At 35.1% G+C, this 17,658-nt stretch overlaps 1 protein-coding gene across 4 annotated transcripts in view; it reads right to left on the bottom strand.

The window, feature by feature from the left end:
- LOC144444560 (calmodulin-regulated spectrin-associated protein 1-like) overlaps positions 1 to 11,392 on the bottom strand; it is a 40,838-nt gene extending 29,446 nt beyond the window's left edge. For all 4 annotated transcript variants that reach the window (XM_078134020.1, XM_078134022.1, XM_078134023.1 and 1 more), the window contains exons 1-2: positions 10,968 to 11,392; positions 2,179 to 2,277 (exon numbers count right to left, since the gene is read on the bottom strand). In XM_078134020.1, the coding sequence (XP_077990146.1) occupies positions 2,179 to 2,277; positions 10,968 to 11,057 (189 nt within the window). In that variant the 5' untranslated portion in view covers positions 11,058 to 11,392. The remainder of the gene's footprint in view (positions 1 to 2,178; positions 2,278 to 10,967) is intronic.
- Positions 11,393 to 17,658: the final 6,266 nt, after the last annotated feature.

Below are 17,658 nucleotides of genomic sequence, written 5' to 3'. Positions count from 1 at the left end.
GCAGTCCACTAGTTATTCTGCATTCTTGCTTCACGTTGTGGACTAAATTATGTCTGAAATCGCTAGAGGTGTACAAGTGATATATCACTTTCACTAAGATGATAAGATAACACTGCAATCAATTGTCCAACATCTACTTATCTGACCTGACCACAGAGCAGAGATAAACAGACCGACTTTCAAATTCTTCCTGTTTCCAGCCTTGGGGCAAAATAACTGCAATCCGTAACACGGATAAAATTGTACACACTTTTCAAATTTGTTGTACAATATCTAAAAATACAGACACCATGCTACCAATATTTCACCTTCACAGTTCACAGTTAACAACTTAATTCTTGTTCAGTATATGTGAAATATTGTATTACAACTATTGCCAGTGGGTAGTAACATACCAATTCAGGTCACTTACACAGTACAGAGTACATCTATATATAAATTACATATTACAGGTTTTCAATTATATGTAAAGTCTTTCTACATAAACTAATCTTGTAAACACTGCCAGGGATTTCCTGGGTCAAATAACATAAAGGTGTATATATATATTGTAGGTATACATGTAGGTACTGTATGTGTGTCTGTACTAATTCCACACTGCTGCAGGAACTTTGTGTTGTTACTTGGAGAATAAACATGTATCTCATGTAATCCCTTTCGATTCTAATTTGTTAGTCAAGTGTTGGCCTGATGTTAATACTGAGCTACATGTACGTGTAGCCTGATGCAGGCACTTTCAGTTGCTAACTCACAAGGTGGTGAGGTGCATTTGCCAGCCCAGTGTTAGCACAGAGTTAACCTGTGTTACCGGTAACATTAATTAGGCTGGTGCAGCTAGGCATTGACCTTTCCAGTTGCTAACATACAAGCACTGAAGCAGTAACAGTGCCTTACCAGTATACATGTAATATACATGACTTCGTATACTGGTGAGGTGTTACTGGTAGCTGCAGTGTTACCCCTGAACTAACCTGGCATCTCAACCTGGTGTTAATATTTCATGTAGGCTGGTGCAGAGCATTAACCTGTCCAGTTAAACACATATGTGAGTGAGGTATTTGTTACATGTATATGTACGTACCAACCTGGTGTTAGCACTGAGCTACTCTGATGTAAGCCAAGCCAGAAAACGCTTCTTGAGTTGTACAGTAAATTGAACTAAAACCTTTATAAACATGTTGTACATGTGCACACACAGGACATACAGGCTTGATTTGTCTTTCAATATATACTAATTATGATATATGAGTGACTACATGTACGTAATCAACTCAACCTTCCCTAGCTTGAGTTGTTGCTAAATTTCCTATAAAATTATACTTAACCACGGTACCATCGGAATGTACGCTATGAAGGGTTTTAGAAATAATGAAAGGGATTACAAGCTACAAGTACATGCACATGTACCACATTAGTTCAATATGGCTGCCTTTAGGAAGAGGAGCTTGGTTACGATGCATTACTGACATTTACTGATTTGATAGGCGAACTACATTGTACATTAGTATATAGCGAATGAGGTTGAAACCTGCTGATTTACATATAAATGTGTAGTCAGCAGTGAAACTATCAACTAAATTTGTGACAAATACCTCATCAAAACAGTAATAGTATTTGCTAATAAAATTAATCCCGTCTCAGACTTGATTTGTTTCAGTTAAGATCATAATATCATTTTATTGGTAATATGCTTTCATGTATGCACAGTACTGTACTTTGAAATTATGTTGTTGTTATGGAACTATTAGTTTTTATTCTGTCAGATTACTATCAAATCAATCATTTATTGACCTAAATTTTGTTTCTTCATATATTGTTGTTTGTTTCATTATTCTGTCATTTTGGGTTGAAAGCATCTATCTACATCTGTATATGAATTGATAATGTCATTCTGAGTTGACTACTTGTTCCTGATTAGGAAGAAGCATTTAACCCAGGGTGAACAGAATCACAAACACAAGAATATTAAAGGTAAATAAATGAAATCAAACACATTCCAATAGTAGGTCTTAAATGCGATTGTTTTTTTTTATACTAGTAGCATCTTTCAAATTTTGTAACTTGCTGATATAATCTTTGACCATGTCTGACAATATTAGAATATCTGAAAGATTAGAAAAACAAGTAAATAAGGTCTACAAGTGTGTGTGTGTGTGCACAGTTTTGTTTCTCTCTTACCTGGTTGTCCATATAGAACGGAGCACGGAACTCTTCTGGTATGTTGTCATTAGGGTAGGCTTTGGATATCAACCAGTATATACAAGCATGCACTTTATTCTGTGGAAAATGAGAGAAAAAAGTTGAGAAAAAAAAAGAAGACATTTTCATAGTACATTTAGTTTTCTCTTCAACAAGACACACTTCCTCATACAAAATGTAATTTGAATCCTGAAACTGAAAATACAAGTTAGTAATAAACTGGTTTAATTAAGAAATATTGACAATACTGAGAATTTAAAGAGATACAATGTATAACAACATGCCAACATATATTTTTTAAAATGAGTTTCTCAAACAACACAGGATTGATAGTTAATCACTAGATTCATTTGACAGAAGTGACCTATTTTTGAATGACGTTTTCACCTACATTACGCACTCACAGGTACATGTACCATAATTAAGTAATACAGCAAAAATAAAGAAATTCAATCGATGTCATATGTCTGGTGTGAAGTGATTAGTACGCATGCCAAATTAAAATAATATTGAGTACATGGTGATTTCTAAATGTATCTAAAAATCTCATCTTGAAATTGATGAATATTAAATAGTTTAGCATCATACGTATTTTACTAGACTTAGGATTTCAATAACTAAATATAATATTTGTAAATTGTCTACTTGTACACGTTTAATATTTCTGTTTGTACTGTGAACTAATCCAATACATCACTGTCTCGTACGAACTTAGAAATATAATCTAAAATTTGTCGGACAAGACTAAATGGGATTTAGTAAGCAATTAATATCATACATGTATTCTAAGAATTGTTTTATCCTTTGCTTCCTTTGGCTAATAATAGACCCATACATGTAGCTAGTCATTTTCAAAATTTTGTCATTGTCTGTTTTGTACTAAATTGTAGTCTAAAATGTAATTAACACATATTGTGAAATATATCTGTTGTACAGACTGTTCATCTATATCTAGTTTTCCACACACACACACACATACACATACACACACACACACACACACACGCACACATACATACATACATACACACACATACATACATACAATACACACACACACACACACACACACACACACACACACACACACACACACACACACACACCTGTTGTAAGGTAAATATATTTGAAATCATCTGCCATGGTGTACAAATCTGATCAGTATCAAAGGAAATATCAAACCATCTATAAATACTTATACTCTGTGAGACGTTGAAATGAATTCATACATGTAATATGTAAAATATGCAGTTGGCTATTTATCCATCAACCATTCTTCCAACATAATTTAAAATAAAACACTTCAGTTATTTTTAGCCCCTATCCACAGTAACTAACAGTATATTATTAACACTTGTAAGCCCAAATTAATATCAATGCAGTCCACATAATTTATTGACATAGAGTGGGTTTGGCCACTAAACATTATGATTACTCATCAGCTGTTGTCAGGGTCTGACTGACTATAAAAGCTTTAGTGAAGTACATGTAATCACATTTAAACCATTACGACATTAAAACGTTTTCATTTACATGATGCTATAATTCTAACATGCTGGTAAGGTTTTGTGTGGGGTGAAAAAAGGTGAAAATTGCAAACGCTAACTACTCTAAAAATGAACAGTTGTGAATACCAATTTTATGTACAATGTTACATCACAAAAAAAAATCAACACTGATACACATGTACATGTACAAATGTACATATACTAAAAAAATTCTAATATTGAATGATATACATTTTAAATCTTTAATATTTCCATAAATAATCTCTATAAATAATCTTTTTTTTTTCAATCATATGGTTTAAATCACTACAACACCTGATACAATAACATACTATTTAGGTATTATTGAGAATACAAGAAGTGATTCTGTCATCTGTTCAATATGGCTGCTATCTATTTGTCATCCATGTCAAAGGTCAAAGCAAAGGTCATATCACTATACAGCACGGTATCAGTCACATGGAGTGAAATGATATTTAGTGGGAAATGGCCCAAAAATCAACTGCACACAAACATTTGGTTTACAAGCAGTGCACCACTGACAGACAGCAATTTGTTGTGATGCACCATAATTTGTTGTTCACATACATGTACATGTATCCCTAACAATTTTTTAAAATTATTTTTCAAGTATTCACAACTAAAATGTTGTCCTTTATGACATAGTAGTACATGGGTGGTGAGAAGGATATTACAATGTACTTTCAAAACTACAATACTGTTTTGTCATTACATGTATAATGTATACAGTGGGGGCATTTGGTTTACCTCTGGCCCTCCATTGTACACATGTACAAATGTATGTAGTTCTCTCATTCAGTGTATACACACAGACTCAATAATTATTCAACCACAGACCCTCCACCAACTTTTTGCACATTTGTTTGCTCTTTGTTTGTTTGTTTGTTTGTTTGTTTGTTTGTTTGTTTGTTTGTTTGTTTGTGTCTGGCTGTCTGTCCATCCATCTATCATGTCTGTCTGTCTGTCTGTCTGTCTTTCAATCTGTCTGTTTGTTTGTCTGTTTATTTATTTGATTTGTCAGACACTGCAGAGACCAATAAGTTGCATGTATTTTTACATACAAATACAGTGTCCTCAAAAACAACCACAAAGAATTTGAGATATTGTGAATTATGACCACACAGCAAAATAGTGAGTCATCCCATCAATTTATATGTACAATGTGTACACATATATGTGGTGTACTGTATTACAAAATATTTCCATTTATCTTTCTTGTATTACAGTCAGATTGTCTTTCTGGGTGGTTAGTTTGCCAAAATGACAACACATATGTAACATAATAACTTGTATGTTACATTTGTACATCCAAGTTTTGCAAGGAAGAGTCAAATGTTGAACATTAATGTGACAGTGTAAATTGATGGGAATTGCACAAGAAAGCTTAGAATACTAGAGACAGTAAGAATATCTTCCATGGTGCATGGTGAGCTCACTAAAGTGACCAAACAAGTGCTCAATATGTTTAAAAAAATTGTTTTATGCATTTTGACTTGTATTGTCTATAGATGTACATGTAACTTTAATTATATCATGCACGAGCCAGGTGCAGCAAGAAATATGGACTATATACTAAATAAAGATGGTCGTTCTATGTCATGACAATGCATGTCTATGTCACAACAACAACAACACCTGTCTACATCACTCGTTCTGCTGTTTTCGAAATGTATCACTGTATCAGTTAAAAGGCTCAAAACTGCCACTACTTTCACCAATTTTTTAAAAAAAATTCTAGCAATGGTACAATTATACTATTCATCAATATTTGTCTTCATTCAGAAACACTCATGACCTAAGGGTTGTCACTACTCATCTAGCGACTTGTAGTGACAAGGGCTCCTAAGATAACTTGTATTTTCCTTGGTTGAACGAAGAAAAATATTGGGGAATAATCTCTAATAGTTTGTCTGTACATTTGTATGTACAATGTAGACAGTGTTTTATTTAAGGGCGGTAAGTAGGTAAAATCTACCGGGGTTCCCACATCATTTTACCGGGGTTCCCCACCTAAACTATGATACATTGCATGGGAAGCACTACCAGTTTTACCTCTTTCCCCCTTTCTGTTACCGGGGTTCCCAAACCTTAGCAAAAACACTGGTAGAGCCATGTCATGATTTTGAAAGTGGTAAGTTTTGGTAAATTTCATGGACTGTCAGATCACTTTCCTTGGCTGCTACAATATCGTGTACTGTCACTGTTAGCATAAAATTTCAAATTTAATTTCTGGATTTGGTAGTCACATTCAGACTTGTAAATGAGACTGCCAACCTATGACTTTGGGAGTCTACATGTAGATAATGTTTAGTAGTTTGTGTGCCTTGGAAGTACATGTTTATACTGCCTACTTTTGAGTCCTGCACACAAATGCAAAATGTTCGACTGACAAAGAATAGTCCAAATCACATACACACGAGTAACTTTATCAATTTTGTAGACACAGTGTCTTTCACCATGTCCAACAGTCACTGCTATATAATACATTGACATCACAGCCATTGACATTTCATTGAAATTCTATACCCAAATTATGTCTGAATATATGGCTGGGTCATGACCTTCTGCATTGCTGGATTTTGGAAAACACCAGTTTGAAGTTGTTGGTTTATGATGTGTGTTGAGTTTTACACAATGACATGTACTGTAACCAAGAGACTTGGAATGGCAGACTGTATTATAGCTAAATGTCAGATCAACAAATATCAAAGTGAGGATGGGTCAACCTTCGTGCTGGTGTGCACTAATTCCTTACCATTGTTGTTGACATCACTCAACATACAATATTACTAAACGTTATTCACATGAAATCTATACCATAGTAATATTTCACACAGTTATTATGTGTAATTTCAGACAGGGTAAACATGTTTTTGTGAAAAAATATCCATTGTTGTTCTGTGAGAATCTGCATACATGTGTACAATGTGCATGTACACACTGATTGCCATGCCAATCTGGCCAGATTCAAGTTTCTAAGGGTCACATGACAATACATGTAGTTAGATGTTTTCCCCGATATTTGTCTTTGTTCAGCTAATATGAGGAAAATATAGTCTGGATGCCAACTGTGTGAGTGAAGGTATAAATCGTAATGATACTGTTTAGAAATTAGACTAAGGAAAATATGATTGATCTTCAAATGTACATGTACATGTACTTGCATCACATCTGATAAAGGTTATGATTCGAAGGGGACAAAAACATACATGTACATGTACATTTTGTATAGTCTGTCCACTGCGCTGTCGAGATACATCGTTAGCTGGTCGTACCTCTAGTGTGCTCTCTCAGCCAATTTGATGCACCACTGATGCACACAATTTCTAGTGAAACACCAAAATTTGGTGTTCCCCTATCTCTTACTATGTGGTGGCTCACAACTGAAATGCTAGTTTTTATCATTTGGACTCAAAACAACTAAATTTGGCTATATGACATTAGAAGACACACTGCATACCTCCTAGTCCTAATACAGTGCTTGAAATTAACTTTTTTTCTTTGGCCTACCAATTTCAGAAAGCGGTGGTCCAAGGATGCATATTCAAAACAGAGTTCCTCTATAGGAAATGTATTCATTATTAAAATACTTCTATTTCTTTAAATCTGCCATCCTTTGTAAATCATCGCATAATCAGTGGTAGCCTGAGTGGGCTACCAGCTGCAAATTATGGTAGCCCCATGACAAGAATTGGTAGGCTGTGGACACAGGACTACTGTTAAATTTCGAACCCTGCTCATATTCAAATATGAGAGCTATGAGGTACAACCACATACATGTAACGATGTATCTCAACAGCGCAGTGGACAGGCTAAGACAAGACCATGTATTGGTACACATACATTGTAATGCATGTAGGTAGAGGAACTTTATTGGGTTGACAACTGTATTTTGTTAACCTTAGCAAAATGTATAACGTCTACGACCAAATTTTGTAACAAGAAACTTTTCAAAACATATCTTAAAATATAACAATCAGTACGTGTACAGTGAGAATAAATTTGTAAACGTCACTGGGTTATGAATCTCATGATAATCACATGTTTTTGTTTTGGCGTGTAACTTTTATGGGCGATAAAGTTAACATGAATATTCCAAAAGAGTCTAAACTCATATAAAATGCTGTGAACCTACATGACTTTTAATTCCTTGGGGTATAACTTGATGACAAGACGTCTTGGTCTTTAGGTCACCTACTGTACATGTACGTGCAAGGAACCAACATTTCACAATGACTTGAAGCAGTTTTTACTCTGAGACACAACAAAAGTTTACGAATGTAAATGTACGTGACATTCTTGTAAGACCATTCAACTGTGTTGTGTACCTGTCTTACAATCTAATGAGGTGTTTTGTTTTATTCTGACAAGATTGGCTAATAATAGAAACCTCCTGATGAGTGTCCTTGCATTGTACATGTACTGTGGATGGTATACTTTGATTGCCATGTCATACAATAGAAACCGAAGGCTAAACGCTTTGAAATGCCTGGAAGCTTCGATTCAGACCTCATCAAACATTATGAAGAAAAAGAAAAGGATTTTATACGCATGACTAGATGCTATGAATGCACTGCATACTGTGGACACTCGGTATAGTCTATAAACGGATGACATCTCACTGTCGTCATTTTGTATTGTGTTCCAAGATCTATGGTTTGTTCCACTGCAAGACTTAATGCTCCCAGCCTTCACTTGTGTTGTGTTGTTCGCACAATTTCAAAACTTTCACATTGCAAACCTTCAAATTCAACCTACATGTACCGAACTTGATATACACATTATTCAAGTACATGTGGTACTTTTGAAATTGAGATTTGTATGATTTTGATGGAAAGTTTTATGGACAAGTTCTGATCTTCTGACCGTCGCTATTATGTTGACAGCCCATGTCAATACCCAGACACTAATACTAGTCCTGTTCTGATATCATATCCTGACTGTATTATATCCTACAATAGATTTACAGGGTGGTTCTCTTCCAGTATGACTAGCCCGTCTTATTGTTAAACTACTACATGTACCCTCCTAAAGTTCATGACATCATCATGTATAAATGACAATCAGATTCCAACTTTGACAGAGTCAAACTGGCCGTGTCAAAGACCCTTGAAAATCAATTTTGTACAAACTTGCAGGGTAGCAATACAATAGTCTTGTGTTTATCAGCATGACACAAAAAATACCAGTCTTTAGTTACTTGTGTACAATTTAGTTTCCCACAAGAAACGTCACATACATGTGCCAAGCTGAGGGTGGTTCCTTTTCAGAGTGACTCATAATTGGAGTCATGTGTCGTATTGTTTGGTGTTACGTACTGTACAAGTGTACCATTAAATTTCTTACAGTACATACCATTATTCATCTGCCCAAATAAGTGTTAGGGTCAAACACTTACAATGTTGCTAGTAGCTGTTGACAAGGCAATAAATATGACAATGTCATTTCACAATGTAAACCTAGCTTGTCCACTTGTTTGGATTGTGAGCACAGAAGTAGAAATGCATCCGCAATTCACACTTTGAAATGACACATACATTTATTACAAATGTGTATGTACCAGGGTGTTTTCCTTCTTGTTTGAGTCACTTTCATCATCTGGCTTTCTGAATTAAATACCCTCAGTGGTTTTTGCCAGTTGATGTATGCAAGGAGTACAGATGTACATGTACCTTTGATTTAAAAATGTTGTTGGCATAAAAAAGACACTGTATCAGACATACATGTACCCGTACATGTACACGTACACATACACGTACACGTACACGTACACATACAAACATACTTGTACATTCACAGAGATATATTTCAATATCTGCTTTGCAATTGTTACATTAACACATTGTTCTTGAACGACCTGCAACAAGTTGTTTCACATAAATACAATATATATACAATATATGACAAAACAATATTCACAGAGAATGGGCCTGAAAGAAGAGAATAATCATGGTTAATTACGTCAGAATACCATTTGCACAAACATCGCCAAAGTGAATGTACAGGTTTCTGACAAGTGTCTGACAATTTCAATAGATGAATCGTTTGTTTATTTTATATAAATATGACATTCAAGGCAGACTGTGGATTAGCATTACAATCTAGATGTGAAAATGGGTTGCATGGCAATGCTATATTTGTATAGAAAAAACTTGGTACAGAAAAAAAAGAATGATCCCATGTACATATAAACACTAATGCTATGACCTGGGACTGAAACATAGCCCTTTTAAGTATGTTTTTATCTATTGACACACACTTTGCACAGATACAGGTATGTGTTCATTAACATGTTGACACCTACAACAATGCAGACTATTGTGTCTTGCTAATTAATCAAATTTTAAAGGACAACACACAATATCTAATCTATCAATGTTGCCACTAACATTTTGATGCCTCAAAACATATATTTAGTCTACTACAGCCAGGTGTGGTCTAGTATATGTTTGGAAGATTTGCATATCCAGGTGTATTATGAGGTTTTTTTCAAGGCTTCTGCTCTCTAATAATTGTATATTTCAACAATTTTTAAATTGACTTTTTGTGACTGAGGTATAGAGTAAAGTCCATGATCAAAAGAGTGTTGATATCAATATGTGACTTCTATCTTAATTTCAGACAATATGCAAAATAGCACTATAATTAATTGTGGGGAGAGGTCACAGTTCAGCAGCACCTTTATGAGTGTTGGTGATACATATGTTCAGTAATTTTGATTTCAGGAACTGACTGGAGAGGGCAAAGTTCATAACCCTTACAAGGACGTTGGTGACATCTATGTGATAACTAGAGGTATACATGTACAACACACTGACCACTCATTATGCAGTTACAGTTAGCATGTACATGTATATGTTCTGAAATACCACTCTGCATAATAAGCAGTATCTGTCGGTTTTAATGCCATGCTGATTGCACTGGGATGAATAATCTAATTTGCAGAAATATATATATAAATAAAACAAACATCTTGAAGTGTGTAGGCTGGTGTCTAAGCTATGTGGATTTATTACATCCAGACATTTACATATCATGATTTCATAAAATTTATACGATTTGTCAACAGTATTATGCAAACATAACAGACAAAAGATTTGGGTGTTGATACACAGATATCATATAACAATCATCAGTTATATATAGCGGTATTCCACACTGTACACCTCGAACATTTCTGAAAAAAATAATAAAAATCTGTAACATTATATTTCAGTGTAATTATAATGGTATACATACCTTGAAAGCGTCGTATCTGTCAAGCGGTATAATTTCCGGTACTTCGTGAGACATCGCGACACTGTCTATTGCCTGTCTCTGTTGTGTCATTGCGATGGACTTTGAAGCCTTATCCGTGTCACCAACAGCTATGGAAGGCTAGATTCGGTGTGCTTATTTCGATTTTATCGAGATTTTAGGATCTGATCATCCCATGGAACCATTAATCACTATGATGCATGGCAAACGGAATTCAGAACACACCTCATCCTGTCAAAATGTCAGTGTTTGACGAATATACTCCGATAGGGCCCTTGATTCTTCGCATATGCGAAACTGCGTCTCCAGCAGTTATCAAATATACCTCAGGCGTTCCAACTTCATCGAACCGATCGCTAAAAATTTGAAATATCACACCTTTCCAACCAAAATATACAATGAGATGAAAAATGCACCTGGGTTAACTGCGCATGTGCATTACCCATAATCCTCTTTGACACTAACCCATGACCCCTTGAGGTCAATGAATACAAAACATTCAAAGCAGTGAATCAGGGCATCTTGTAGGCGTGGTTTCAAAGTCGTCTGACAGTTGTATATATAACTTTGTAAAGGAACGAACAGGATGTAGGGGGGAGGTTGAGAAAAGCATTGATCTTTTCAAGCCTAGTGTCTTCTACCTCCGACTCTTATTTGTCTGTGCTCCTACATTAAGAACCCCTCCCCCACCACAAAGCGATGACAAATTGATAGCCCTCACCCCCCAGGGAATCTCCTACGTCGGAAAATCCAGCGTACTCTGTACAAATTGCAATTGGTAGATTAATCAATTTGTCCACTTTTTAAAGTGTATTATATCCTGGGTGTATTAACATGTATTATCTCCCCTAATACAACCATGATTATATTGAACAATGGACAAAGAATATTAAAATAGTTTTGTGTTCGAATTTTAACAAAAGTTGGTAAATCATATGCTTACTATAGTCTAACGAAAAAAAATGCTTGTGGTTCCTATTACACTCAATTTTAGAATAGGTGGGGTAGGTAGATTTTGTATTATTATTCTGTATTACTGTTTTTTTTTCATAAGTGAGTGTCTAGTTCGGGTTGTTAAGTGTTCCATTGTTTTCCATATGGTCTCTGTGTTATTGGTTTCTTTTCATTTCGGATTACATATATCCATCACATAATGGGAGAACAGCTTTCCGCCAACCGGAACCAAGCACATACTTGAAATTTTCGACTGCACACTTCAGTCCGAACTGTCAACAGATTGACCAACTATTCAGAAAACTAGACAATCCCAGTTGACAAAGACTGGAGTGTGTGCTGTCGAAAATATTACTACGCTTCTGAAGTTCACAAGTTTGTGTTTGGAACAAAAGATTTAATAGCGAATTCGATGCTACAAAATTCATATTATTCATTCATATTATTATTTATTTCGGTATTATTTACTAAAAAGAACGTCCTGTGTTTGTGTATCGTTCTTTGTTCATTTCATGATATTCTAGTCCAGGTCATCAATATAATCGATCTTCTGCACGTCTGTACTGTCTTTCAGTGAATAAAGTCAAAACATCGGCAGTTGAGAAGAATATGTCTATGGTCAAAAGAACACTGAAAGCGTGCGTGCAATCCTGCGAGTGACTCTAGCACTGTGGAGTCGTTACCATTGGTTATGCGAAAAGTATGTTTGCCGATCCGAGCGACCCTCTTTTTAAATATTATTATATGAATTCTCCTTATGAAATTCATTGTATGTCATTTAAGGTTACCAAAAAGACAAAAGCACAGCAGGGTTTGACCACTAGGAGTGATGTGTATGCCCAAACTGGAAAGATCAGCCGTTGTGGGCGCTGTTCTCATAAAAAACACTGAAACGAAGGCGAACTGTGTAATTGTTGTTCTGTTGCATCCAATCATACTCAAACAGTTCCGTATGGTCCAAACTGTGGCACCTCAAACTTAATTTGAAGAAATGCAATGTGATTACTTTCAGTAGGAAGAAGACTGTCATCTCTCATAAATATACGATTAACGGCATCAAAATCGACCGTGTAAACCAAGTCAACGATCTTGGCTTTGTTCTCTCAACTATTAAGCTGAAAGTTACATACTAGTATTCAGGGCATCGTCAAAAAGGCTTACAAGCGTAGTTGCAAGCATTTCCATGACAGTTCTTGTATCATTAATTTATATAAATCGCTAGTACGGAATCAGCTAGAGTCTACAAGTTTGGTCACCCCATCAGAAGTATTTAAAGAGTCCAGCATAAATTTCTCAGCTACCTTTATTTTGGAAAATCGTCCGATAGTAAAGGAGAAAGCCTTGATTACAGTAATCTTTGTCAGTATTTTAATATTCAAAGAATTTAATCTCGTAGTAGGAAATTGTTGGATACAGTCTTTTTTATATGGTTCTTTTAACTCAATATATATTGTAACATCTGTTGTCAATGTTCCTTTCATGTTCCTTCCAGGAATCTCTGTTCCCACTACACTTTTAAAGTGGCTCATTTTAATTCTACTCAAAGGAAAACCCGTTTTTTACCTATCTAGGACCTTCATTTTTTCAATACCTTGCAAAACGCTGACATATTTTCCAATCTCAGTAATTTTAGAAAAAGGGTCCTAAATGAAATAGTTGATTTGTGAATTTAACTGAGTTTCGGTAATATTATATTTTTATTTTGTTAATTAATTTTGTAAATATTGAATGCATTTTAGTCTTTTCCAATTTCTGAGTGTCTGTAAATAAGGTAATCCTGAAGACATCTTATATATAAATAAATAAATAAATAAATAAATAAATAAATAAATAAATAAATAAATAAATAAATAAATAAATAAATAAATAAATAAATAAATAAATAAATAAATAAATAACACTCCCGTTCAGTTTATTGACAGTTACATCCTGCATGTTCACGCCCACAGTGGACACGGTGTGTGATCAAAATCAGATAAGACAGTGGATGTAGCCGTAGACCCTCCACCAATGGCGTATTGTTGTTCAATGGAGGGTCTATGATGTAGCTCATCACAGACATGTGAATGTTTATATTTGCCCCCCCCCCCCCATAAATAGGAGATTACAATCATATAGGCCTATATCAGCATGATGTATATTGGCAACAGTAGGTGGGATTCTTTTACACATGATTTCCTATTAAAGTGTGGCTATAGTCCTAGTGGGAAGAATGATGCGGAGATAAGGGCACTTTTGGTGATGTGTGCCTCCTTTTGAAAAAATCATTTCCCAGCCTGTGTTTAGCGGGGCAAGTCGATTCATACAGTTTATAGTTTAGTAATTCACAGAGTTGCCTCAGTCACTGTTGTATGATTTTTCAAGATGGCTGCATAATGTGTTTATACAGTGTATTTCACGTTTCTTGATTCACAGTTATGCACAAAGAAGCTTGTAGTCACTGGAGTTTGATTCTCATGACAGCTGGCACTCATCAACCACCACTTCTTTAAACTCAGACAACTAACACTTGTGTTGGTTGTTATAAATGTCAAGATCCATACGCAGACCATTGGTGGCGCTGTTGATACAACTTCACTAACGTTCATAGTATAGTGTCGTCATGTGAAAGGCTTCGTGGACCGTGACGTCGAGATCAAATATGAAGAGCGCCCCACAAGGTAAAGTTCGTAACAGTGACTATATATATATATATATATATATATATATATATATATATATATATATATATATATATATATATATATATATATATATATATATATATATATGCAGACAGACAAAAGACAGTCAAACAGACACGTACGTACGTACGCACGCCATGACACGCACACATACACACACATACATACATACATACATACATACATACATACATACATACATACATACATACATACATACATACATACATACATACATACAGACAGACAGACATACATACATACATACATACATACATACATACATACATACATACATACATACATACATACATGTACATACATACATACATACATACATACATGCATGCATGCATACATACATACATGCATGCATATATACATACATACATACATACATACATACATACATACATACATACATACATACATACATACATGCATGCATGCATACATACATACATACATACATACATACATACATACATACATTCATTCACACACACATACACATACACATACATGTACATACATACATACATGTACATACATACATACATACATACATACATACATACATACATACATACATACATGCATACATACATACATACATACATACATACATACATACATTCATTCACACACACACATACACATACACATACATGTACATACATACATACATGTACATACATACATACATACATACATACATACATACATACATACATACATACATACATACATACATACATACATACATACATACATACATACATACATACATACATACATACATACATACATACATACATACATACATACATACATACATACATACATACAACATATGATAGATTGAGCTGTTTATTATGAGAACGTCACGTTTCTTTATTCCAGTTAACTACGGTAACCAGGCTAATTATATAATGTAACATTTTGTGACGATAGAACCGCCAGCCGTACGTGAAACATGCTTCTGAACAGCGAACTTCTGTAATGTGTGAACTTCTTGTTCGGAATAATAAATAGCCTGTTTACGGCACCTACATTCCGTTTACCTAGCTGATGAGGTTTGAGACAGATTAATGCCGTAAGCGCCGTAAACAGGCTACGTAATAATATAAGAGGAAGAGAATCCAAAAGGTCTAACGGAAGAATCAATTTTATAAATCTTTGAACACATCTATGACATTGGATAAATGATGTTAAATTCAAAAGTATGCTAAAATTTACTTCTTTAATTTTAGAGGAAAAAACATCTCAACACAAATTCTGTCGTATGAATATAGATTATTTGTAAATCGCTGACTGTTCATCGAAAGTTTGGCCAATATTAACACGCTCCCTATGCAGCGCCTCCTTGCGGTCGTCACCCTCTCTTCCTTCGTTCCAACATGGTGTGAGGGTAACGACCACTAAGAGGCGCTACATAGAGCGCGCCTCGGCTGTATTTGTGAACGTTACAACAAATTGCCTGATCACTAACATCCATTTTTCAAGTTCCTTTAGACAACGTGCATCAATGTTAATCAATTACAAAAGTGTTCGTGATGATTATTTGAAACATGAACTTTCTAGCACTATAAGATATAAAGCTTAAGAGATTCTGGTCTTTTAGATTCATCGTTTTCACAAAATTCAACATATAATTAACAACGTGTCAAGCTTAGGGTACTTTAGAGAACGTTGTCAAATATGGAAACACCATAGTTAAACACCACCTACTGACAACTCAAAAAAAGGGCTGTCTTTTTAAATAAAAACTCACACTTCTTTGAATTGACCAAGTGAGGGCGCGATTTCCAAGATGGCGGCGCCATTCGATGGATCTCCTTCAGGTGCATCGTATACTAGTATTTCTTTAGAAAATAGCATTCTCTTTCTTTATTTTTTGGAAATTTATTTTGTGCTTGAATAAAAGCAAAGCATGTATTGCGAGAACAATTGACAAAATAAGACAACGGATCCCTAACAGCTGTTATACTCCAGACTACATGTCAACTTGCGTCTAATGGTTTCAAGGCGATGGTGATTGTTCTGTTTCCTCTCAATCTTGATAGAGATGTACGAGTCATGTACGATGATGTTGTCGTATGTGGGCACTCCGTTTCCATACCAATTGAACTTTTACAACGAACACCCAGTATCTTAATGCTTTTCTAGAGAGAGAGAGAGAGAGAGAGAGAGAGAGAGAGAGAGAGAGAGAGAGAGAGAGAGAGAGAGAGAGAGAGAGAGAGAGAGAGAGAGAGAGAGAGAGAGAGAGAGAGAGAGAGAGAGAGAGAGAGAGAGAGAGAGAGAGAGAGAGAGAGAGAGTTAGACAGACAGACAGACAGACAGACAGACAGACAGACAAACAAACAAACAAACAAACAGAGACAGAGACAGAGAGAGACAGAGAGAGAGAGACAGAGAGAGACAGAGAGAGAGAGAGAGAGAGACAGAGATGTCATTATGATTTATAGCAACATTTTAATAGCCATTGAATTTCATACATATTTTAATTCCAATGTTTTTGAATGATTGAACATAGAATTGCCGCTTTTGAAACACTCTGTAGCTCTATACTTTATTTAGGAAAAGGACTTTATTATCGCATGTATATTACCTTTGTATTTAAAACACTTCTCCAGGATATGCAACGACACGTCATTGGTACAAAGCGAATACTTGCTACTGAGTGTCTTTATAACCATCATAACTAGACTCATTTCAAATGCTGACACAGTTTATTAACATTGAAAACAAGCATTGGCTCGAAAAGTCTAAGTCTGTGTCTTAAGAAAAATTCACTACAAATACAAAACAATATAAAGGAAAAGAAATACAATACAGAACCCACGAGAGGGATTGATTGAAAAAGGAGTACGAGGGCTAAACAAATGAATACATACCGTATACGATTTGCAAAATATTTACAAAAGATTAGGTTTACAGTAGCTTTTTAAAACTTTAAATGTATGTGGTGAAATTTATTTCAAGAACCATTTTACAGCAAACTATTAGTTACAATATTCGGCAGCCATATTGGA

Source organism: Glandiceps talaboti, chromosome 13 (assembly GCF_964340395.1).
Source record: "Glandiceps talaboti chromosome 13, keGlaTala1.1, whole genome shotgun sequence".
Lineage (NCBI taxonomy): Eukaryota > Metazoa > Hemichordata > Enteropneusta > Spengelidae > Glandiceps > Glandiceps talaboti.
The sequence above is the reverse complement of the archived record's forward strand: the minus strand, read 5'-3'. Positions and strand labels throughout refer to the sequence as shown.